This window comes from Malus sylvestris, chromosome 7 (genome assembly GCF_916048215.2).
Source record: "Malus sylvestris chromosome 7, drMalSylv7.2, whole genome shotgun sequence".
Lineage (NCBI taxonomy): Eukaryota > Viridiplantae > Streptophyta > Magnoliopsida > Rosales > Rosaceae > Malus > Malus sylvestris.
In genome coordinates, this window is record NC_062266.1 from 34,991,258 (window position 1) to 35,015,082 (window position 23,825).

At 39.1% G+C, this 23,825-nt stretch overlaps 5 protein-coding genes and 1 long non-coding RNA gene across 9 annotated transcripts; 3 read left to right on the top strand and 3 right to left on the bottom strand.

The window, feature by feature from the left end:
* Positions 1–145: 145 nt before the first annotated feature.
* Positions 146–840, bottom strand: LOC126628515 (protein RESPONSE TO LOW SULFUR 3-like). The gene has a single exon (XM_050298236.1). It carries the CDS (start codon positions 791–793, stop codon positions 464–466), a length of 330 nt encoding a protein of 109 aa, XP_050154193.1. The 5' UTR covers positions 794–840; the 3' UTR covers positions 146–463.
* LOC126628516 (protein RESPONSE TO LOW SULFUR 3-like) lies at positions 146–4,845 on the bottom strand. Its single transcript, XM_050298237.1, has 2 exons — positions 4,346–4,845; positions 146–361 (listed from the first exon to the last, which is right to left on the bottom strand). Exon 1 carries the CDS (start codon positions 4,774–4,776, stop codon positions 4,447–4,449), a length of 330 nt encoding a protein of 109 aa, XP_050154194.1. The 5' UTR covers positions 4,777–4,845; the 3' UTR covers positions 146–361; positions 4,346–4,446.
* A 2,294-nt stretch (positions 4,846–7,139) lies between these two features.
* On the top strand, positions 7,140–8,328 carry LOC126628121 (norbelladine synthase-like). The gene is made up of 2 exons (XM_050297708.1): positions 7,140–7,816; positions 7,954–8,328. The coding sequence occupies exons 1-2, from the start codon at positions 7,564–7,566 to the stop codon at positions 8,046–8,048; spliced, it is 348 nt and encodes a 115-aa protein (XP_050153665.1). The 5' UTR covers positions 7,140–7,563; the 3' UTR covers positions 8,049–8,328.
* LOC126628122 (uncharacterized) lies at positions 7,724–8,775 on the bottom strand. The gene is made up of 3 exons (XR_007625267.1): positions 8,660–8,775; positions 7,829–8,299; positions 7,724–7,789 (listed from the first exon to the last, which is right to left on the bottom strand). It is a non-coding gene; the product is annotated as an uncharacterized LOC126628122 (long non-coding RNA).
* A 2,001-nt stretch (positions 8,776–10,776) lies between these two features.
* LOC126628832 (autophagy-related protein 13a-like) lies at positions 10,777–14,395 on the top strand. Of its 3 annotated transcripts, XM_050298677.1 has the most exons (5): positions 10,777–10,958; positions 11,249–11,349; positions 11,439–12,951; positions 13,043–13,224; positions 13,873–14,395. In XM_050298677.1, exons 3-5 carry the CDS (start codon positions 11,581–11,583, stop codon positions 14,174–14,176), a joined length of 1,857 nt encoding a protein of 618 aa, XP_050154634.1. In that variant the 5' UTR covers positions 10,777–10,958; positions 11,249–11,349; positions 11,439–11,580; the 3' UTR covers positions 14,177–14,395. The 3 variants fall into 3 exon arrangements, with proteins under 3 accessions (XP_050154634.1, XP_050154635.1, XP_050154633.1); XM_050298678.1 differs by lacking the exon at positions 11,249–11,349; XM_050298676.1 differs by having other exon boundaries at positions 10,778–10,958; positions 11,249–12,951.
* A 140-nt stretch (positions 14,396–14,535) lies between these two features.
* Positions 14,536–22,913, top strand: LOC126628833 (uncharacterized). 2 transcript variants are annotated; one of them, XR_007625610.1, is made up of 6 exons: positions 14,536–15,138; positions 15,229–15,346; positions 15,703–16,541; positions 21,702–21,830; positions 21,943–22,038; positions 22,121–22,171. XR_007625610.1 is itself a non-coding variant. In XM_050298679.1 (6 exons), exons 1-6 carry the CDS (start codon positions 15,080–15,082, stop codon positions 22,202–22,204), a joined length of 1,308 nt encoding a protein of 435 aa, XP_050154636.1. In that variant the 5' UTR covers positions 14,536–15,079; the 3' UTR covers positions 22,205–22,913. The 2 variants fall into 2 exon arrangements, 1 of the variants encoding a protein (XP_050154636.1); XM_050298679.1 differs by having other exon boundaries at positions 21,719–21,830; positions 22,121–22,913.
* The last annotated feature ends 912 nt before the right edge of the window (positions 22,914–23,825 follow it).

The window sequence follows — 23,825 nt, forward strand, 5'->3', positions numbered from 1 at the left end:
TAATCAATTTTCGACATTTAGACAAAGCATCAATTCTTTTTGTCGATATACATTGAATTTAACGTGTTATCAATCCGAATATGATCGACACCAAGCTAAGCTTTAAAGACTATCGGCCGGAAATTGCAAACACCAAGAACAAGAATTTCAAAACAAAATATCTCTCTTCTTTTCTACATATTCGTTTTCTTCAAAGGGAACGAAATGATTAAAAATCAAATGATTCAAATCATCGAACAACATAATACACAACACGAACATGTCCAAATTACAACAACAAAAACGTACACAGCAGACTTACTTACAAAAATCAGCTATTGATTTGAGATACCGACACGATGACGGGTATTTCTTTGTACCACTCTATTTACAACCAACAACTCAACACAAACTAGAACAAAATTACGGCTTTTTTTTTTCACAAAAGAGGAAAGGGTTAGTAACTAATGTTTCAGCCAGGCTGTCATTTGGAAGCGAGCCCCGACGACGGCAGGGGAATGGCGGAAGCCTGGAGGAGGCGCTGGGCGTGCGAGAGCTGGTCCGCGAGGGCCAGAATTCGGGCGTGATCCATACGCGCCTGATCGACGGCCTCGGCTTCGAGCTCGCCGAGCTGAGAGCAGAGACGCTCTTCTGCCTCCTCGGCGACTCGGAGCCTCTCGCGGGCTCTCTGGAGCTCCGCCTTCATCCGCTCCTCCCTCTCCTGGCTCTTCCTCAACTCCCTCTCCAACTCCTCGTTCCTCTGCCTCAGCAGTTTCTCTTCTTCCGCCACCGGCAGTTGCTTCGTTACCGCCATTTTTGTTGGACTCGAAAAAGCTCACAGCTCACAGCTTACAGAAAATAAAGTGTTTGATGGGTGCGGTGCGCAGAGTACGTTTTTAAAGGCCAAAAAAATGTGTCCAGGTTCACTGTATCTGCTTTGGTTACGAATTTGTGATTCTGCTTACGCCTTTGCGCCTGTCATAAATCATGTCTTTTTGCGTATTTGGAGTACAATCTTCTCTGGAGTTTTTGACCGTTCGATCTTGATCGTCCAAATTTTAACTAAATATTTTATGGTTTAAAACTTTAAAATATAGTAGAACTCTTTTGTATGATATATCTTGATGACTCTTTCGTTTAATTTAATTGGATTTTAGTTGTCAAGCTAATGAGATGACTCATCGTCTGGCTTATTTCCTTCTTGATTTAAAGAACGTTATATTTGGTCAATATTGTATTCTACATTGTTATGTAACATAAGTATGCACGTGTATCACTCTCTCTCTCTCTTCCTTAATTCTTGAATGAAATTTTATGAGCAAAATTTTAAAAAACCATTATAACATATCACTTATCTCGTTTCTCAAAATAAAGAAACAAAAATTCACCACTTAACTTGTAAACAAGAAAGTTAATGAATTTCATTAATTATAATTTTTCTAATCTAAGATAAATTAGATGAAGAGGAGGTAATCAAACTTATATACAAAAAGAACATATTAACTTAATCAACTCTGTTATATTGAAATCATTTGTTACTCATTTTTGTTGTTCAAAAGTTTAGGTCGTGCACCAACAAAAACAGCTAGCGGCAAAAATTGAACTTAAATTGGAGATTAATCACAAACACTTCCTTACTAACTGAACCAGCCATCCTTTTCCTCTTCAAATAATTTTTCATTTTTATTTTATATTTGTCAACGTTTGGAATAGTCATATGTAAACACAAACAAATAATGAAGAAGATTGAGTTGACCTCAATACTGTTGATCAAATTTCTCTTCTTTTTTTTTTCTTCTCAAAAATACATTTTCTCATTGTTTCCACACGTTATTAATGTTGACCATGCCCGCTGACTAATTCAAGAAAACTTATCAGATGTTTCGGGCCGTTTGATTGTATCTGACCAAATCCAACCACACTTCCTATTGTTTCATTACCCTTATAGGGTAAAAAAAGATAGGGAGTTTTAACGAAAAGCCAACGGTACTGTTCACTTTAACGAAAAACCATATTTTTACACTAAAAAGTCAAACTTGGTACTATTCACTTTACCCTTTATTTTGTCCTTATCATTAAAACTCAAAGTTTTCAAGCCCTTTTCATTAGTTTTCCTAAGAAAATAAACAATGCCCGACAAGGTTTTGGCAGTAACAAATAAGGGTTGGTTGTGAAGTGTTTTTAAAATAATTAAAAATATTTTTGGTGAAAATATTGTTTGATCTAATTCTTAGTAAAAATGCAATTGAATATTAGAAAAACACTTGAAGTGCTGTCATGACTAATGCTTCCTTCAAGAAATACTCAAGCGCTTTTAGAACTTAAAAATATTTCATCTAAAGCATTTTCTGTCATTTTAAAAATAGAGTCCTAAGTTAGCAATTATACAACCTATTTGGCATGCATGTGAAAATGGACGTTTGATGGAGCATCGTGGTCTATCGAGGTCGCATAGGTCACTTGATTGACAAACTAGTGGGCGGGACGTCCTAATCTTCCTGGGTCAGCAATAAGTATGCGGCAAAACGGTAAAAATCTGAGTGAACGGATTAATGTTACTAATTTTACGATAAATACAAGATATTTAATGTTTTATATTTCCGTGGAGAGTTGTTTGATTTGCTGAATATGCTTTACTTTGTGTTATGAATCTTGATAGAGAATTAGTGATTCAGCGATGTGGTTAGATGCATGAATATTAATTTTTTTATCTTTTGAATTCAAGTTCGAAGAGAATTAGAGAATTAGATGCATGAATATTAGATTTTTCATCTTCTGTATTTAAGTTTAAATTCATATTCCGATAATTTAGACAAAAGAGAAAGTTTGAGATCGGATTACTTTGCAAATTGTGTAATCTAAACATTACCTGCAATATTTACCGACGTCGGTTTGTTCCATGTTTAGTTTAGTTTGCTTCTATTATCCTAAATTTATGTGGACATATAATATGATGACCATTTTCCACTGTATTATCTCAAATGCATGGCCGTGGAAAGTTTTTAGGCTATTTTTGGCCATCTGGACCTTTTGGTTGGATATGGCCTAAGTTTTCATACGTGAGATAAAAGCCACCATATTTTATGCATCGCATTCTTTAGAAAGCACAAAAGAGATTTATATTATTCGAAATATTATTGTGGCAATGTCTTCAAATCTATTAATGTTGACAGTGATTGATTCAAGATTCGAACATTGGAGAGTTTCTGCGTTAAAAGTATAAGTTATTAAATAGAAACAACAAAATTTCAGTTTATTCACTGAAGTATTTTACCAAACGCTTGATGATTTTTTGTTGTCGAAGAGTTCTTGAAAGCCCTTCACATGTATATTTCCCGAACTTTGAGTGGTCTAAAACCACCTTGATCCCATTGCACGTTGCATGATTTATTCAGGACACTGTCATCTTAACATTTCCGTTCACATTAACTCATTCAGAAAGCATACAGAGAGATATAGAGTTAGGCCAAAGGAAACAGACGATTATTGGGGTTTCTTCCATTTTTTTTCTGCATTAATGCACGTCAAAATCAAGGACGTCCAATTATTTTCGAACATGTTGCGTAGACGTTATTAGTTAGCATTTTAAAGTCTGCATTGTGATCTCACCCTACACATTTCCATTTTTCTTCCACGTATTCCTTTCGGTGGGGAACAAGAAAGTCGCAATCGCGAGTTTGTCCACAAATATACTTTTCACCTTTCACACCGTCCATCTCATCTACTTGAATCTTCATTTATATCAACATTAACCAACCAAAATCTTGGAGATCATAACTTTGTGGTTAGATTTGGAGATCTTCAAGATCATAAATTTTTGGCCTATGTAGTAAAAAATTCACTAAATTTAATGTATGTTAATAAAAAATAAATACCACCTAATTACGCAATCAGCGCAGCAACAACCTATTTCATATTAAGCAGAACCTCAATCGCATTAGAAAATTTACAAGAGAAAGAAAGATGGTGGTAGGAAAGGAATATCCAAATTTAGGGTGGAAGACTAATCAATTTTCAACGTTTAGACAAAGCATCAATTCTTTTTGTCGATATACATTGAATTTAACGAGTTATCAATCCGAATATGATCGACACCAAGCTAAGCTTTAAAGACTATCGGCCGGAAATTGCAAACACCAAGAACAAGAATTGCAAAACAAAATATCTCTCTTCTTTTCTACATATTCGTTTTCTTCAAAGGGAACGAAATGATTAAAAATCAAATTATTCAAATCATCGAACAACATAATACACAACACGAACATGTCCAAATTACAACAACAAAAACGTACACAGCGGACTTACTTACAAAAATCAGCTATTGATTTGAGATAACGACACGATGAAGGGTATTTCTTTGTACCACTCTAATTACAACCAACAACTCAACACAAACTAGAACAAAATTACGGCTTTTTTTTTTCACAAAAGAGGAAACGGTTAGTAACTAATGTTTCAGCCAGGCTGTCATTTGGAAGCGAGCCCCGACGACGGCAGGGGAATGGCGGAAGCCTGGAGGAGGCGCTGGGCGTGCGAGAGCTGGTCCGCGAGGGCCAGAATTCGAGCGTGATCCATACGCGCCTGATCGACGGCCTCGGCTTCGAGCTCGCCGAGCTGAGAGCAGAGACGCTCTTCTGCCTCCTCGGCGACTCGGAGCCTCTCGCGGGCTCTCTGGAGCTCCGCCTTCATCCGCTCCTCCCTCTCCTGGCTTTTCCTCAACTCCCTCTCCAACTCCTCGTTCCTCTGCCTCAGCAGCTTCTCTTCTTCCGCCGCCGGCAGTTGCTTCGTTACCGCCATTTTTGTTGGACTCGAAAAAGCTCACAGGTCACAGCTAACAGAAAATAAAGTGTTTGATGGGTGCTGTGCGCAGAGTACGTTTTTAAAGGCCAAAAAGGATGTGTCCAGGTTCACTGTATCTGCTTTGGTTACGAATTTGTGATTCTGCTTACGCCTTTGCGCCCGTCGTAAATCATGTCTTTTTGCGTATTTGGAGTACAATCTTCTTTCAAGTTTTTGACCGTTCGATCTTGATCATTCAAATTTTAACTAAACATTTTATGGCTTAAAACTTTAAAATAAAGTAGAAATCTTTTGTATGATATATCTTGATGACTCTTTCGTTTAATTTAATTGAATTTTAGCTGTTAAGCCAATGACATAACTCATCGTTTGACTTATTTCTTTCTTGATTTAAAAAATGCTATATTTGATTAATGTTGTATTCTACATTGTTATGTAACATAAGCATGTCCGTGTATCACTCTCTCTCTCTCTCTCTTCCTTAATTCTTGAATGAAATTTTATGAGTGAAGTTTTAATGAAACCATTATAATATATCACTTATCGCGTTTCTCAAAAGAAAGAAAAAAAAATTCACAAATTAACTTGTAAACAAGAAAGTTAATGAATTTCATTAATTATAATTTTTTTGCTAATCAATATTCTAATCTAAGATAAATTAGATGAAAAGGAGGTAATCAAACTTATATACAAAAAGAACATATGAACTTAATCAACTCCGTTATATTGAAATCATTTGTTACTCATTTTTGTTGTTCAAAAGTTTAGGTATTGCACCAACAAGAACAGCTAGCAGTGAAAATCGAACTTAAATTGGGGATTAATCAAAAACACTCCCTTACTAATTGAAACAACCATCCTTTTCGTCTTCAAATAATTTTTCTTTTTATTTTATATTTGTCAATGTTTGGAATAGTCATATGTAAACACAAACAAATAATGAAGAAGATTGAGTTGACCTCAATATTGTTGATCAAATTTCTCATTGTTTTTTGGCTCAAAAATACATTTTCTCATTGTTTCCACACGTTATTAATATTGACCATGACCACTGACTAATTCAAGAAAACTTATCAGATGTTTCGGGGCGTTTGATTGTATCTGACCAAATCCAACCACACTTCCTGTTGTTTCATTACCCTAATAGGGCAAAAAAAAAAAAACTAATGAAAAGGGTTTGAAAACTTTGAGTTTTAACGATAAGGACAAAATAAATGGTAAAGTGAATAGTACCATGTTTGACTTTTTAGTGTAAAAATATGATTTTTCGTTAAAGTTAACAGTACCGCGAGCTTTTCGTTAAAACTCCCAAAAAAATTTGTTAAAATAAACAATGCCCGACAAGGTTTTGGCAATAACAAATAAGGGTTGGTTGTGAAGTGTTTCTAAAATGATTAAAAGTGTTTTTGGTAAAAATATTTTTGATCTAATTCTTAGTAAAAACGCAATTGAATCTTAGAAAAACATTTGAAGTGCTTTCATGACTGGTACTTCCTTCAGGAAACACTCAAGTGCTTTTAGAATTTAAAAATATTTTCTCTAAAAACGTTTTCTGTCATTTTAAAAAATGAGTCATAAGTTAGCAATTATACAACCTATTTGGCATGCATGTGAAAATGGACGTTTGATGGAGCATCGTGGCCTATCGAGTTCGCATAGGTAACTTGATTGACAAACTAGTGGGCGGGACGTCCTAATCTTCCTAAAGTTGGGTCAGCAATAAGTATGCGGCGAAACGGTAAAAATCTGAGTGAACGGATTAATGTTACTAATTTTACGATAAATACTAGATATTTAATGCTTTATATTTACGTGGAGAGTTGTTTGATTTGTTGAATAAGCTTTACTTAGTGTTATGAATCTTGATAGAGAATTAGTGATTCGGCGATGCCGTTAGATGCATGAATATTAAATTTTTTGTCTTTTGAATTCAAATTTTCGAAGAGAATTAGAGATTTAAATGCATGAATATTAGATTTTTCATCTTCTGTATTTAAATTCGAATTCATATTCCGGTAATTTAGACAAAATAGAAAGTTTGAGATCAGATTACTTTGCAAATTTGAAACAGTGTAATCTAAAACATTACCTGCAATATTTACCGACTGTTTGTTCCCTGTTTAGTTTATTTTGCTTCTGTTATCCTAAATTTATGTGGACATAATATGATGACCATTTTCTACTGTATTATCTCAACTGCGTGGCCGTGGAAGGTTTGTGGCCATTTCTTTTTCTTTTTCTTTTTTCTTTTCCCTTTTTTTGGTCGAAGTTGGTGGCCATTTCGATCATTGTCAATGTCATCCTTTTAGTTGCGACAAAAGTGGCATTTCCGATTTCGAATTGGACCGATATCCCGTGTCAATTTCTTTCTGCCAAATCGATTTTTTACATCACTTTGAAAATTACAAAATTAAGGGCTGACCTCGAGTTAGTACTTGAATGTTAAGTATATTGTTCTGGTCAATTAATCTAATTACGCTTGCTATGAGCAACTAAACTAAAACTGCACTCATAGAACTAACACTAAATTGGTTAGCATGCATTAGATGGTGAATCGTGATCATTTGTGAGTGACAGATTATTATAAGACCCACTTCATGGGTTTAGTTATTGTCGGTGGGAGATAAAATTGAAAAGAATTTTTAGGATGAATGATTTATATGCAATATTTAAAATATTCACAAAATTGTTTATATTTTTGTTGAAATATACGAAAAATCAAGGATCGATATGGATAGAATGTGAAGTGCAAATTTCACTCTAAATTGGTGAGATATAGGATCAATGCATATCGACGCTATTTACCGATTATTACATAAATTTTATCAAGTTCATTGCAGATGTCGAACTTTTGAATTTTTTGAATTTTGGCATGAGTTAGAAGCGGAGGTGCCTGCAAGTGAAGCATGGGAGCTCTTCGGCACGCTTGCGCTGGCAAGATTCGTGGAACAACAACTTCCAGATATGATTGAAAAAGTTCAAGTCATACATGGTGATGGAGGGGCTGGGACTATTATTCATATCAAGTTTGCATCAGGTATATAATTACATAATTAATACTACACCTGCTGCTGCATCCGCGCTAATCTTCTTGCTGATCATCAGGATTTTGAATCGAGAAATGGTAATTGATTGAGCTAATTGGTGTGTATATGTATGTATGTGTGTGTGTAGGTGTTGGACACACGGAAAAGTTCACAAAGGTAGACAATGAGACGCGAGCGAAAGAAGCTGAGGTGAATGAAGGCGGACCTGGATTTTGGACTTAGCTTATACCGTGTTCGGTTTGAAGTAACAGAGAAAATAGGAGTTGCCGGCCGGGGATTCGCAACCCTCTTGCTGCTGCATCATCAAAACCACAGTCGAGTATGATGTCAAGGAAGAGACGACTGATGCTCCCAACGCCTCCTCACTCGTCTCTATCGAGCCATTCGTTACCATTGCAGAGGCAGCAAAGATCCATCTCATGAAAAAATAACTTGTACTTGTTGGATCGATCGGTCCTAGCTCAAAATATTTTCTGCATTAATAAGCGTATCAAGTTACTAAGATCTTGTTAAAATTCAACAGCCATATTTTTCACAATAACTTATTTTCAAATTTGATGCACATAAGATTATTAAAAGTCATACGTCGGGCTCTGCTAGCATGTTCTTTTATCCCTCTCCTAAAATTCATAGCAACTACTATCGAGGTCCAATAAAAGGCAGAACTCACAACGTTTTCTGCAACTTCTATGATATAGATCTTGCGAAAAGAAACCGGTTGTGACAAGATTTGGTATTTCATAGACAATCATTGCGGATAATGGCACAATTTTTACGGACGAAATATTGAAGAATTATATATCTACTCTCAAGATTCGGCTGGAACAATCTACCTGAGCATTTTGGAGAAAATGGTGAAGAACAGGCCTGGTATGTGGCACCTAACTCTTAATGAAGCACTTTGCAACATCACAATGTTCGGCGACCGAGACTTCTTCTTATGCTCTTACTTATGGTCATGATGCTATTCTTTTCGTGGAGATAAGAGTCATTTCTTTAAGGGTTGCTGAACATAGTAATTTGAAAGGTGTTGAGTACACGCAGCAAATTGTGAGCTAGCTTAACACGTACGAATGTTTATTGATTGATCAAATTTCTACCAAAAGCATCGTAAAACCTATTTTTGAAAAAAATTCTGCTGCAACAGGATTCTTAAAAGTTAAAAATGGTGTAGAAATTTCAGAATATTAGACCTCGTTCGGCATGTCATATTACACACTAAATAATACTATTTTACGATTTCGGTGTTTGGCGCCTTATGTATAATTTAACTTGGCTCTTCTTATGTTATTATTTATTCTTTTGTGGATTTGTTTTTTTCTATTGAGATCTTAATGAGAGAAGGACAGTTTAAAATTATGAATTTCACCTTTATGCCTTCTCCTTTTATGTATTTAGATTATAAATATATAAGAATATTAATTTCTCATATTTTTTTTTTTTTTTTTTTTTTTTTTTTTTTTAACAAATCCTATCAGAGAAGAACACACACAAACTCTTTCCATAAGTATGAATGATGTTTGTGTTTTCAGATGCGGGTTGATGATCCCCACCAACTTTTCTTCTTCTTACCAATTAACTATATAAGTATAGCCCCTCTACTACAAAAGTTATGAATTACTACTAAAAAAATTATGAATTAAAACGCGTGAAACCCTCTCTGATTTACCAAACTTGCAAACTCCTTTGCCCCCGGCCCTAGCCTTTGGCTTGGGTGCCAGTGGCTATCCTTGTCCAAGTTCCTTGTTCTCCTCTTTCCCTCTTTCTCTTGATCATCTTCTCTCTTTTTCAATTTTCCCCTGAGATTTTTCTCGGTTTCCTTGAGATTTGTCTCAAAATTTCCCATGATTTTGTCTTACTTTTGAGCTTCATGTCCCTCTTCTCCACCCTCCCTCTCATATGACTATTCTTTTCCAAACCCAAAACTCCATCTCCCCTCTCTTTTCCCCTCTGCCTCCCTTCCCCATAAACCATCCCTACCCCATCATTTGCTTTGATCTACAGACTCTGGGCCGAATATGGTTGTCAGATTTATTTCTCTTCCCTCACTGTCCCCTCCCACCCCAAAACGGCTTGCTGGATTTCCATCAAGACCAAGTGTATTGCGGCTTCGGCCAAAGTAAGGATATTTTACATATCCCCTTAACCTCACCTTTTACCCCATGTGTTACTATGTTTGTATATATTTGCAGGGATTCGTGAATGAGATTTGGATTTGATGACTATCTTTTGGTTATGCATCTTTGGTGAAGAAATCTGGATGTGGTGTGCTTCTTGTTGCGGGTTTGGTACTTTTGTGTTGCGATGTCTTGTTCGTTTTCACCACTCGGTTGTTTTCTCTAGTGTTGCTGCTGGCATGACTTTCGTGGCGGTGACGGTGGCAGACATTGCTTTTTGCGATCGAAAATTAGGAATTTGGATTTCCTTTTTAGTTTATTTAATTGGGTTGGGTTTTTATGTATCTATTCCTCCCAATATAATTGGGTCATTTGCCTTCCTTTGTGTTGGCCTGTAACCTTATATCAGATTAATTAAATTATCTTTTCAGATAAAAAAAAATTATGAATTACAAAAGGTGATATTTAAATAAAATTATTAATTTTATTGCAATCTAAGTATTTTAGTTTATTGAACAAAAAAATTGATTTTTATTTTTAATACAATAAATAAACAAAATCGATCATCATGTTTCAAGTTTATCCCCTCGCCCATAACTTAATACTATAATATAGCGGTATTCTCTTTCACTTGTAAGTGAAATGACTTATGTTCATTTCTCATCAAATATAAATTTAAATCACATTATTACTAACTTATTGTGCGACTAAATTCATCTTCTCTCCGTTACTTCAAAGTAGATAATATCATTTTATCTCGTCACCCTCCTCCTCAAGTCAAAGACCATTTGCAATGACATAACTTTGACGCAAATGATAGGGCAATTTTTTATTCTTCAAAATTTGAAAATGCTTACTTCAAACCATCAAACAAACCGAGCAAGAAAGAAGAAGGGAAACGTGGGCTCTTTCTGCTCTACGCAATCCCTCGGCGCTCCTCTCTCTCTCTCCCCTCTCCTTCTCTCTCTTGCATTGCAGAAGAACAACTTCAAATTATCATCGCTCTTTTCTTTCAGTAAGTTTCCTGTTTCCATATCAATTATTTGTCTAACAACGTTTTCAAGATCATCTGGGAAGATTAGATCTCTCGTTTTTAGCGTAATCTGATTATTTATGTTTGGTTAAGATTGTTAATTTATTACTAATTTAATGATCTTCTTGTTGGATCATCCGAGGACCTATTTGCCCGATATGCTTGATCCGTTTGCTTTCGGATGCGTAATGGGTCATTGAATGCTTTGCATGTTGAATTTCGGATGTGGGTTTTATTTGGGTCATTTGATTTTTCTCCATTTTTGTATGCAGAGTAGCTGCAACACGGCACCATCATCATTGCCAATGGTTGAATTTAATTTTGTTCTGGCACTTCTGAACTACTAATCGATGGTTGAATAAGATTTCCGGAAGTGGGTGTTTAATTTTCACTGGTTTTGTCAGTTCGCTTAATCCGAGAATTGCATTGGAGCACATCAAATAGTTGTATGGTTTAATGCAGGATCAAGACTTTATCCAAATTCGTGTTGTTGTTTTTGAGTGATTTGCGCAAGGTGAGGTTTTTGTGGGTACCGGTTGCTTCCGATTGAAATGCTGTATGAGAGGGAGTGGGAGTCTAGTTAAAGATTTAGTTTTCAGGAATTATGGACTTTCAGAATAATTCTCAGCTCGAATCGGGGAAAATGGAACAGATAGTTTCCCAATTTCTATTGAAAAGCTTGCATATTGTTTTGGACTCTAGGATTCCTTCTCTTCACCCGCATGATCGCAGCGGTGACCTGTCATCTCCAACTCAAGTGAGAAAGAGTGACAAGTGGTTTAACTTAATACTAGGAGACCGCCCTGCAGCTCTTGAGAATTTAAATTTTTGGCACAGAAGTGTAATGGATCCTATGATAATTGACATTATACTTGTTCGCGGAGGACCTAGTTCTTCTTCTGTTGACAATCTGTATGCGAATTCAGTGGAGGGGACATCTGTTGAGACAATCATAGAGAGGTGGGTTGTCCAGTACGAAACTCCAAGGGCTGTGGCTCCCCAAACTGGCGACACTTCGGCCTCTTACAAAAAGACATACAAGAAGTCAATCATTCTTTTACGTACTCTTTATTCGTATATGAGACTTCTTCCAGCTTATAGGATCTTTAGACAGCTAAGTACATCTAGTCAGACTTACAATTTTGATATTATCTACAAGGTGTCTTCACTTAGAGATCCATTCTCAAGGGTGGAGGAGGAACTGATGGAGGAGTTCAGTTTTGCTCCCGTAGAGGCTCATCCTGGCCGCCTTTCTTTATCTGTGAATTACCGTCCAACACTAGCTGATTTAAATCTTGAGCCTTCAGCACCAACGCCACCGAGGATAATTACTGATTATGTTGGTAGTCCTGCCACTGACCCCCTGAGGTCTTTCCCCTCATCAGGGAAGGGTTTTAGTGCAACTTCCTTTCCGTCGAGAGGAGCACGACCGCCATCTGGTGTGCCACACCAACGCCCACACAGCTGGACAAGTGGCTTCCACAGGCCACCTCCTTTTATGCACAATAGACCCTTAGTTGGATCTCCACCTGCATATCGTGCATCTCCTATGTCACATGATGTTGGATCTCCTCCCATTGATACATTCGCCAACAGAGGTCAAAACTATAGACCTCTACGTCATAAACGAAATATGAGTGCTGATGAGTATCAGCTTTCACCTCCATTTTCGCCATCCCCATCGCCATCACCCCCAACATACTTGTCCAGTGGTAATTTCAATCCTATGCAAACTCGAATTCGTTCAGGAACTGCCCCTGTAAGCATCCCCCTTCCAATGGGGAGCCCTAGATACTTATCCCCCAATTTTTCTGATCCAAGTAGAAATTCTCTTCCTCCTTTATCACCCAGAAGCACAAGGAATGATCATTCCTCGCAAGAGTTTCCATCTGGAATCAAGGCAATCAGAAAATTGGAGGTTTCAAGGGCCGGAGAGACTCACCCTGGAAGTTCAAATCATTACATTGGTCAGAAGGTAGTCCCTGTTTTCCGATTATGCAACCTGTGGTCTTGAAATAAATTGTTTCTCACGGTTTCTATAACACCAGCTTTTGTTTGTTTCATAGGTGATGAAAGACAGCAAAGATGATTCGGGGCGTTTCTCAGGATTGTTGTCGTCTAGTGGCTCACCACGTGTTGGATTTTCTAGAAGCTCGAGTAGATTGTCTTTCCAGGATGATTTGGATGATTTTGAGTTCTCATGTCCTTTTGACGTGGATGATGTTGATACATCAGATTCTCAAGCCAGGTACTTAATAATCTTTATGGTATACAAATTTTCTTTTTGGTGCAATCTCTATGGTATATATACATATATATGCAGTCATTGCCCATTGTTGACCTAAGATAAAGTTTGATTTCTGCAGCGGTATAATTTTATTTCCACCATAATTGTTGTGACTACTTTACTGCATGGATTGTTCATGCTTCTCACCATAATGGTTATCTGTTTCCGGCTTCTTGAACTTTTGGATTTTTTGATGGAATCTGGATAAAAGAAGCAGTAAATAACAGAACATAGTTGGGTCTTTTTTGTACCTGAATCCCTGTGATGAAATTAAAAACCATTGTATTTGCTTACATGGTCATGATCCATCATTTGCCTGGTTCAGCTCTTGTATCGGAATTCACTTTCCGTTAGAGATTGTAACTATTGTTTCCTTGGCTAGATTCTTTTGGTAATGTGCTATGGTATGTTGAAAACGTAAGAAATGGAAACATATGATTACTATGTTTGACGGGTTATTTACTTTAAATGACTTGAATTGACTTGTCTTTTCTTGCCTTATCGTATACACACAATCTGAATTTACATTTAGGATATTGCGTGCTGAAAAAGATGCATAGCTTGCTCCGTATCATCTTATATTTCTCTCTTCACATTTTGGGCTAACAGTGACGGCAAAAGGCCTTCAGAGTTCATATCTCAGTCACTGCCAATGGGTAGAAAATCACAAGATGCTGCTGTCGGCGTTCTGGTTCAGATGCTGAGGACAGCTCCGCCTCTGCGCCAAGATTCAAGTTGTTACTCATCGCAGTCTGGGAAGAATGAACATGAGGGAGGAGTTGCTACGGCTTCTGGTTTCTTTATGCCTCGGAAGACATCTGATGCACTGGAGGAGCTCAGAAGCTACCGAGATATGAAAGACCTTCTACTCTCTAAGAGCGGAACGCGGGTGCTTTCCAAAGACGAATCATAAAGAGTTGGAGTAGCTGCAAGTGTTGCCCAAGTTGAGCGCCATTGCCGCGCTATGGTTTCAAAATCTGAAAACAATATATACATTTTCACGTGAATGACTGAATGGAGGACTAACAGCCTCTATATATCATGACCGAAAACTTAGTTACTATCATTAAATCAGTTTACTGGAACTTTAATGACCATTAATGTTTAGAAAGTGTGTATACCTTACGGCTTACACTGCGGCCACTTCTACTTTACCTTGGATATTCTTGGTCTTAACCATATCCCTTCTCGTGTACCCTAGCTAAGCATTCACATCTTCGTAAGCTCTCTTTTACCTCAGTCTTATGCCTCTTCCGTTGTGTCTGGTGTTGTTCCCTTCCTCTTTTTTGTTAAACTCATTTTTTGCACGTGTTGCTTTTTAACCGTCTCACATTCCATGCCATAAAGCATCAGAATCAACATTATATATCCGAATGTTTTTCTTTATACAAGCAATATCGAGGGAGAATCGAACTCAAAACGAAACCTCAGGTACAAGGGTGGGTTGAATACTCCTTAGTCAACTGAGCTATTCATAACTTCATAAATTGACAAAGAAGATGGGCCAAAAAGAAATACTCAAGTTGTTGGACCCCAATTGGCAAATATTTTTTACAAAATATACAATGACCCTGAGGCCAATATGAGAATAAGGTAAAATATGAAATGTCCGTATCACCCTCGTAAAGTACAAAATAGTAAGGGTATAATTGACTCTTTAGGCTTGCGCCACGTGCGTGGTTGAAAAGGAAAGAGCAACCGCGCTGTTCGAGCAAGTGCAAAGCAAGCGCGCGAACCGGCGGAGGCCCTCGGCGTTCTTCAGCAGCTCCGCCGCCGTAAAAATTGTGTATTTGGTCGATACTCTCGTATCCGAGCAATGGATTATTCGAGTTGCCCGTTCTGTGATTTGACAGTTCTGTCCGCCGAACTTGAAAGGTATTACAGTATGCTGCAAATAAATTTAATCCCTTTTTTTGTGAATTTTTTATGTGGTTGAAATTGTAATGGTATGAATTCGAATTGCAGGCACGCCAACGGTCACTTTGAGGAGGTTGAGGATGATGAGCTCGATAAGCAACTGGCGAGGGATTTGGAGTTTGCCCAACAGCTTTCTCTCGCTCCTACTGCATCTCCATCAGCCATGGTAGCTACTCTTCTACTTTCTGCCTTTTACATTTTTTGGAATTGCTTTTGAAGTTCTAAAGCGTTTTCTGACAATCAAAAGCGCTTATGACGGAAAATTAAAACCATAGACTCGTAGAAGCACTTAATAGCATAGCAGAAACACTTTGAGCATAAGTGATTCCTAAAGAAGCTGTCCTAAACGAGTCCTTATTCCATGCTCATCGAAAGCATATAAGAAAAAAGAACAGATTTTTATTCGTTTTTCTTTGAAAAAATATTATTTTTTATGTATTTTATTCTTGTTATTTGTTGCTTAATCTGTAATCCGAAGCTCAGTCTACTGATTTATTGGGTTCGTACTGATACGCGCCGCAGAATTTAACAATTGATGGAGACATTAGTATGGAGGAAAAGGTTTCTTGCTTGATTGCTTTACAGACTAGGACTACTTTCCACAAGATTGAAGGTGGCTTAATGGCATTGCTCAGAGGCTGTTTGGAGTTAGAACATGGAAATACAACCACTATTGTGTCCGTTTATATTGATCATTTTCAGAGCATTCAATCAGAGGACAAGGGGTGGGGTTGCGGGTGGCGTAACATCCAAATGCTTAGCTCCCACTTGCTTGTGCAAAGGCAAGAAGCTCGGGAGGTTTTGTTTGGTGGTTCAGGTTTTGTTCCTGATATCCCTTCACTTCAAAGGTGGCTTGAGATTGCTTGGGAAAAGGGTTTTGATACACTTGGTTCTAATCATTTTGCTAACAACATTTATGGATCAAGAAAATGGATTGGAGCTACTGAATGTGCTGCCCTTTTCCGTTCTTTTGGACTTCGAGCAAGGGTAGTGGATTTTGGCCCCAAGGAACTTGAAACATTTTATCCTTCTCTTCCTGGTTCAAGTCTTGGGAAAGAGGTAAAGAGAATACAGGATGGCGGAAAGAGGAAAGCAATCCAGGTTCGTGGCCCGATGGATAGGTATTTGTTGGTAAGGAATCACGATACTACTCAAGCAAGTTCCAGTGGACTTGAAAATTCGGGAGGTTCTAATATCCAGCTTGGTGACTCTATGGGTGGCACAAGTGATGAGATTTCGAGAAATAAGTTTACAAGGAAAAACAACGGTCGTCAGGTTCTCATTGATTGGATCTGGAACTACTTTTCTGATAATAATTTTACCAAATCTGGAAATCATCAGGTCATTGTCAGTGACAAAACGTAAGTTTTTTTTTTTTTTTCCTGTTTGGATCAGTAGCTGTAGTACCAACAACAACAACAACAACAAAGCCTTTTCCCACTAAGTGGGGTCGGCTATATGAATCCTAGAACGCCATTGCGCTCGGTTTTGTGTCATGCCCTCCGTTAGATCCAAGTACTCTAAGTCTTTTCTTAGAGTCTCTTCCAAAGTTTTCCTAAGTCTTCCTCTACCCCTTCGGCCCTGAACCTCTGTCCCGTAGTCACATCTTCGAACCGGAGCGTCAGTCGGCCTTCTTTGCACATGTCCAAATCACCAGAGCCGATTTTCTCTCATCTTTCCTACAATTTCGGCTACTCCTACTTTACCTCGGATATCCTCATTCCCAATCTTATCCTTTCTCGTGTGCCCACACATCCCACGAAGCATCCTCATCTCCGCTACACCCATTTTGTGTACGTGTTGATGCTTCACCACCCAACATTCTCTGCCATACAACATCGCTGGCCTTATTGCCGTCCTATAAAATTTTCCCTTGAGCTTCAGTGGCCTACGACGGTCACACAACACGCCGGATGCACTCTTTCCATCCAGCTCGTATTCTATGGTTGAGATCTCCATCTAATTCTCCGTTCTCTTGCAAGATAGATCCTAGGTAACGAAAACGGTCGCTTTTTGTGATCTTCGCTAGATTGCTCCGGTCATTAGTGTGGATAAGTATATAAATGGATAGAGATAGGAAAGCAAACACAAGATGTACGTGGTTCACCCAGATTGGCTACGCCCACGGAATAGAAGAGTTCTCATTAATTGTGAAGGGTTTACACAAGTACATAGGTTCAAGCTCTCCTTTAGTGAGTACGAGTGAATGATTTAGTACAAATGACATTAGGAAATATTGTGGGATAATGATCTCGTAATCACGAAACTTCTAAGTATCGGAGTGTGGTGTCGTCTTGACTTGCCTTATCTGTCTCATAGGTAGATGTGGCATCTTCTCTGGAAGTACTCTTCCTCCATCCAGGGGTGGTATCTTTAACTGGTGGAGATGCACAAGGTAATGTATCAATTTCACTTGAAGCTTACTTGTAGTTTCAGGCTTGGTCAAGCGCGATACAAACCATGTAGTAGGAGTCCCCCAAGTCGCCGAGCTAGGGGGTCTGCTGAAAGAGGTGACAGACAAGGTAAGCAATCAGAGCTCCGACTGATTGTTCACCTTCTCCCCATCTTGCAGCAGCATGAAGGATAAAGAGAAGAAAAATGAGAAGAGATGATATGAGATACTTTTGCTTTTGAAGAAGTAACTTTCCACAGGCTTATTCTTGAACTGAGCTGGAGGGTTTTCTGGTTTCCTCCAGAGTATAAGGCCGACTGAAGAATTTGAGGGTCAAAACAAGTCCATCAAATCTAGAGTACGTTCCACCCTGCTGATATGGGATACTTTTGCTTTTGACAGAGTAATGGATGTATCGGCACGTGTGCTGTTACGCTTGTCTCCACATGCTTCCTTGTATCCTTCGCACTTGCCCTATCTGTTCCTCAAGCAGATGCGGAATCTTCCCTGGAAACATAAGATGATGAAGATGAGTACTCGAGAGCAATGCCAGGTAAGTAATCAGGTAAGGGGTTCCAGGCAGTCAATTCCTGGCTGGAAGCTTGATTCCAAGTACTGACTGATTGCTCTCTTTCTCCTTGTCTTGCAGGTAAAAACAAGGCCAAAAGAAAAAACAGGGAAAAAGCATGATATGAGATACTCTTGCTTTTAACCCTGATGATATGAGATATTCTTGCTCTAGTATAGCTTGTTTGCAGAGGTATTATCGGGGGGAAAGAAAGCTGAATATTTCGAAAGGCTTTGTTGGGAGTGCCCTCTCAGATATGATGAAGGGTTGAGCATTTTTGCAGGTCTGCCTGTCCGTTGGGGATGGAGGTCGACATATATAGGAGTCTCCCTAACAACAAGTAGTAATGCTATTCCTTTACCCTGCTTGGTCATAGCACGGTAGTGGGAGCTGCCAGTTTCACATGTTTTAACTCTGTCAGAGCACTTTGAAAAAGTGGTCTGTGGTATCTGGCTCTCGAGATTCGGAGAACGATGCCTCTTCGATTTTTGAGAAAGCAATCATGCTGGGGGTCTGACTCTCGAGATTCGGAGAGCAGTGTCTCTTCGATTTTTGAGGAAGTAATCATGTTGGGAGTCTGGCTCTCGAGATTCGGAAGGCGGTGCCTCTTCGATTTTGGAGCAAGCAATCTTGTTGGGAGTGTTGTCTCGAATGTGAGTAAAGGTTGGACATGTTTGCTAGTCTACCTTGCCACGAAGCACAAAGGTTGACACACAGGGACTTTCCAATTATCCAGCAATGGTACTGTTCCTTTACCCTCTCTTCGATTTTGAGAAAGTAGTCATGTTGGGAGTCTGGCTCTCGAGATTCGGAAGACGGTGCCTCTTCGATTTTGGAGCAAGCAATCTTGTTGGGACTGTTTTCTCGAATGTGAGTAAAGGTTGGGCATGTTTGCTAGTCTACCTTGCCACGAAGCACAGAGGTTGACACACAGGGACTTTCCAATTATCCAGCAGTGGTACTGTTCCTTTACCCTTGTGGGTAATAATATGGTAGCTAGACCTTCAAAATTTATGTGTCTAAACTTTGTTAGTGCTGTTTCTTTGCTATTCTTTTACCTTTCTTGGTCAGAGCGATGTAGTGGGAGCTGCAAGCTTCACGTGCTCAACTTTGGCAGAGAACTTTGGCAAAGTGATCTGTGGTACCCATGAGTTATTGTTGCGTGTGGGAAGTGGGTGATTGAACAGTAAGATTCATGTGCTTTCTACTTCACCAGAAGTCTTCGACAAAATGCCCATAATTTCTGCAAAGCTGAGTGTGCGTGTGACAGGTGCTGACAAGGCTAGAAAAGTAGGTGCCTCTTCGATTTCTGAGATCGGCCCTCGTGGTCTCTGAGCAGCCCAGCTTTTGAGAAAGCGAGCGCCTCTTCGATTGATTCGGAGAACGGTGCCTCACCGATTTTTGAGAAAGCAATCATGCTGGGGGTCTGGCTCTCGAGATTCGGGGAGCAGTGTCTCTTCGATTTTTGAGAAAGTAATCATGTTGGGAGAGTGGCTCTTGAGATTCGGAGGGTGGTGCCTCTTCGATTTTGGAGCAAGCAATCTTGTTGGGAGTGTTTTCTCGAATGTGAGTAAAGGTTGGGCATGTTTGCTAGTCTACCTTGCCACGAAGCACAGAGGTTGACACACAGGGACTTTCCAATTATCCAGCAATGGTACTGTTCCTTTACCCGCTCTTCGATTTTTAAGAAAGTAGTCATGTTAGGAGTCTGGCTCTTTAGATTCGGAGGACGGTGCCTCTTCGATTTTGGAGCAAGCAATCTTATTGGGAGTGTTTTCTCGAATGTGAGTAAAGGTTGGGCATGTTTGCTAGTCTACCTTGCCACGAAGCACAGAGGTTGACATACATGGACTTTCCAATTATCCAGCAGTGGTACTGTTCCTTTACCCTTGTGGGTAATAATATGGTAGCTAGACCTTCAAAATTTATGGGTCTAAACTTTGTTAGTGCTGTTTCTTTGCTATTCTTTTACCCTTCTTGGTCAGAGCGATGTAGTGGGAGCTGCAAGCTTCACGTGCTCAACTTTGGCAGAGAACTTTGGCAAAGTTATCTGTGGTACCCATGAGCTATTGTTGCGTGTGGGAAGTGGGTGATTGAACAGTAAGATTCATGTGTTTTCTACTTCCCCAGAAGTCTTTGACAGAATGCCCATAATTTCCGCAAAGCTGAGTGTGCGTGTGACAGGTGCTGACAAGGCTGGAAAAGTAGGTGCCTCTTCGATTTCTGAGATCGGCCCTCGTGGTCTCTAGGGAGCCCAGCTTTTGAGAAAGCGAGCGCCTCTTCGATTTCTGAGATCGGCCTTCGTGGTCTTTGAGCAACCCAACTTTTGAGAAAGCAAACGGCTCTTCGATTTCTGAGATCAACCCTCGTGATCTCTAAGCAGCCCAACTTTTGAGAAAGCAAACGCCTCTTCGATTTCTGAGCAGGCGCCTCTTTGATTTCTGAAGCTCCGTCGAGTGCAGATTTTTATAGAGGCTGGCATTAAGTTCCAAAGCACACTTGAATCTCCACCAGTAGAAGCTTCATTCTTGCACTTCTAATATCTTGATTTGTCCGACCTCTTCTCTCTTCAACACCTTTGAAAATGTCTGGCCCCTCCGACCGTCGTTTTGACTTGAACCTTGTTGAAGAGGCAGCCCCGCCTTCTCCAGACAACATATGGCGCCCATCCTTCGTCTCCCAAACTGGTCCTCTTACCGTTGGGGATTCCGTGATGAAGAATGATATGACCGCTGCGGTGGTGGCCAGGAACCTTCTCACTCCCAAAGATAACAGACTACTTTCCAAACGGTCTGATGAGTTAGCTGTTAAGGATTCGCTGGCTCTCAGTGTTCAGTGTGCAGGTTCTGTGTCTAATATGGCCCAACGCCTATTTGCTCGAACCCGCCAAGTTGAATCATTGGCGGCTGAAGTGATGAGTCTCAAACAGGAGATTAGAGGGCTCAAGCATGAGAATAAACAGTTGCACCGGCTCGCACATGACTATGCTACAAACATGAAGAGGAAGCTTGACCAGATGAAGGAAACTGATGGTCAGGTTTTACTTGATCATCAGAGATTTGTGGGTTTGTTCCAAAGGCATTTATTGCCTTCGTCTTCTGGGGCTGTACCGCGTAATGAAGCTCCAAATGATCAACCTCTGATGCCTCCTCCTCCTAGGGTTCTGTCCAGTACTGAGGCTCCAAATGATCACCCTCCGGTGCCTTCTCTTTCTGGGGCTCTACCGACTGCTGAGACTTCTCCTAAGCAACCTTTGTGAAGGCTCCCTCTTGTGTGTTTATTTTGACTCATGTATATGTACATATTTGTAGCTTATCGGGGATATCAATAAATAAGCTTTCCTTCATTTCAACGTATTGTGTTAAATACACCAAAGCCTTCTTCGCTAAGTTCTTTGAATTTTCTTTTGTTGAAGCTTGTATGTTGAAGCTTTCTAAGTGGAGCATGTAGGTTGGGGTAGTGTTCCCTTAATTTCCCGAGTGAGGAAAACTTCTTGGTTGGAGACCCAAAAGAGCAAAATGCATTCAAGCACTATGTTTTATAATTTGTTCTAATTTGTAGAGAGATTTTTCGAGCAGACCCTTGTACTTCCAACATGATGGACATTCGAGAACGATTGTTGGGATTCAAGTCAAGCGTCAACATAATGGGATGCTTCAGCACAATCTCTTAATATTAGACCCTGGCCATGTAATTTCCCGCCTGTTTCTATGAATCCGTGGTGCATCTTAAGCTCATCCTTTATTTTGCAATTCACTAGTGAATACAATTTAATTTTCAATCTTGTGACACATAATTGCAGAGAACGGAAGATCTGGAAAGATCGCTTGGAGAAAAGGTAGGATGGCAGAAGTTTGTAAAAAGAGGGGTTCATACGCTGAAAAAGCCACAGTACCAGGTAATGACCATTTAAATCTTACATTTGCCTCTGGTTTCGATTACGCTCTGGGACTGGAGTTGATGTAACGGCTTTGTTTCAGTTGTGCTATATCGATCCTGGAATTGCAAGCGGGGAGGAAAAGGAGTTGCTTAAGACAGTGGAAAGCGTCTTTCTTGAATTCTAGAGGATCCTGTTGTACATTTGAGACCCGGATAGAAGCTTTTCCAGTCGTTTCTTGGCTCGAGGAACAGATAGTTCGCTTATATACAACGAGAGATGGATGAGATACATTTGGGATCAATGCTGCGAGCTTCCGGAATACAATGGGATCTTCGTAAAGTTGATCGATATGAATGTTGCTTTTTTTGTTGACTTCTGTACAAATGGTGTTGACGAATGATAGATTGTTTTTTAGGAAATGCGTTACTCCTAATAGCTTTTGTATGTGTAAGAGTGCTAGAGAGGTCAGGGATTCAGATCTTCCGACTCTGCAGCTGCTAGGGAGCTGTGATGTTTGGCCAGCTCGTAATCTGGGGACATATTGGTTATTTGGTGGCTGACACAATCGGGCAGCATGGAAAGAGTGCTGGAGGGGTTGGGGATGCCTGGAAGATTTGGTGGCAGACACAATCATGTGGCATGTAAATTGCTTTCCGGTGTAATACATACCTTCAAGGGATAGGTTCTAAAAGACGATAGGCACTAGTCTGGCACCCCAACAATTTAAATCGTTTTGGACATTTTTGTTAATTTTTCTTTTTATTTCTCTTACCACTACAAAAACTATCATGTTCATGTTCTTCAAAATATATTTTTTCGTGCAAAATCAATTAGAATTCGTATTTAAACACATGTGATCAACGATTTAAAATCTAAATTTAAGGATATTTGAATTTTTTTTTTCTTTTATCTAAGTCTAAATTACATATTAATAGAACCTTCTTTGTTAGCTAAAAGAGGGTGAAAGATTATTTAACGAAACAAAATTTTGTCATTTATTGTTTAAGGCTCATCTACAGGTGATTTTAACATTTCTAATTTTAAAAAAAATAAAAAAATACACACTAATACGCATTTTAACATCTCTATTTTTTTTACTTCTCGGCTTAAATACTTGACTAAATATACAGTTGTTGCTTAATAAATTGTAAATCTGTTTCCGAAAACATTGTAAATTTTTCCTTAATACTCGCGGAAAATATTTCCAGAAAATTAAAAACTTGCATTTTTTTACAAAAAAAACGTGGATTAAAACTCACGGTACTGGTTTTGTCTAATTTGTACGTAAATCAAAGTTGTCACAGCCCGTCCCGGGATTTTATTTATCGAGGACGTGAAATGACGGGATTACCCTTAGCGGTTACTAAGGTATGTGTGTGTGACACATTATTGGTCTAAATACATATTTCATAAGCTTTGGAAAATTATTTAAGTTGGATTAAAAATTTGGGTTGTAAATTTTTGTGGTTAGGGAATGAAGTTGGACTTGTTTTGGAATGGACCACACACACACGGGACACCTCTCTCTCATTCCCCCGTGCTCTCTCTCTCTCTCCTTTCCGTTTCAGTCTCACTCTCTCCCTCTCGAAAACGTACGGACAAAGCACCAAACCCTCGAACCTTCACGGATCGACGCCAAAAAGGTAAGATTCTTCATCCTTTCAACCTCCTGAGTCGTTTGGTACTAGTTTTAGAACGGGAAACCTTAGAAATCACGTTGAAAACCCGAGGTCCGATTTGAGTATTGTTCATGCATTCATGATGTGTTGATTTTCAGGGAATTCTAAGCTTATAGTGAGCTTAGT

What these genes read in the sequence shown, in the direction of transcription:
- LOC126628515 (XM_050298236.1), bottom strand. Translation starts at nt 793, where the DNA reads ATGGCGGTAACGAAGCAACTGCCGGTGGCGGAAGAAGAGAAACTGCTG.
- LOC126628516 (XM_050298237.1), bottom strand. Translation starts at nt 4,776, where the DNA reads ATGGCGGTAACGAAGCAACTGCCGGCGGCGGAAGAAGAGAAGCTGCTG.
- LOC126628121 (XM_050297708.1), top strand. Translation starts at nt 7,564, where the DNA reads ATGCATATCGACGCTATTTACCGATTATTACATAAATTTTATCAAGTT. An exon ending in TCATATCAAGTTTGCATCAG is followed by an intron (nt 7,817 to 7,953) that starts GTATATAATTAC and finishes GTGTGTGTGTAG; the next exon opens with GTGTTGGACACACGGAAAAG.
- LOC126628832 (XM_050298677.1), top strand. Translation starts at nt 11,581, where the DNA reads ATGGACTTTCAGAATAATTCTCAGCTCGAATCGGGGAAAATGGAACAG. An exon ending in ATCATTACATTGGTCAGAAG is followed by an intron (nt 12,952 to 13,042) that starts GTAGTCCCTGTT and finishes TTTGTTTCATAG; the next exon opens with GTGATGAAAGACAGCAAAGA. An exon ending in ACATCAGATTCTCAAGCCAG is followed by an intron (nt 13,225 to 13,872) that starts GTACTTAATAAT and finishes TTGGGCTAACAG; the next exon opens with TGACGGCAAAAGGCCTTCAG.
- LOC126628833 (XM_050298679.1), top strand. Translation starts at nt 15,080, where the DNA reads ATGGATTATTCGAGTTGCCCGTTCTGTGATTTGACAGTTCTGTCCGCC. An exon ending in CTGCATCTCCATCAGCCATG is followed by an intron (nt 15,347 to 15,702) that starts GTAGCTACTCTT and finishes TACGCGCCGCAG; the next exon opens with AATTTAACAATTGATGGAGA. An exon ending in GTCATTGTCAGTGACAAAAC is followed by an intron (nt 16,542 to 21,718) that starts GTAAGTTTTTTT and finishes TTTTTCGAGCAG; the next exon opens with ACCCTTGTACTTCCAACATG.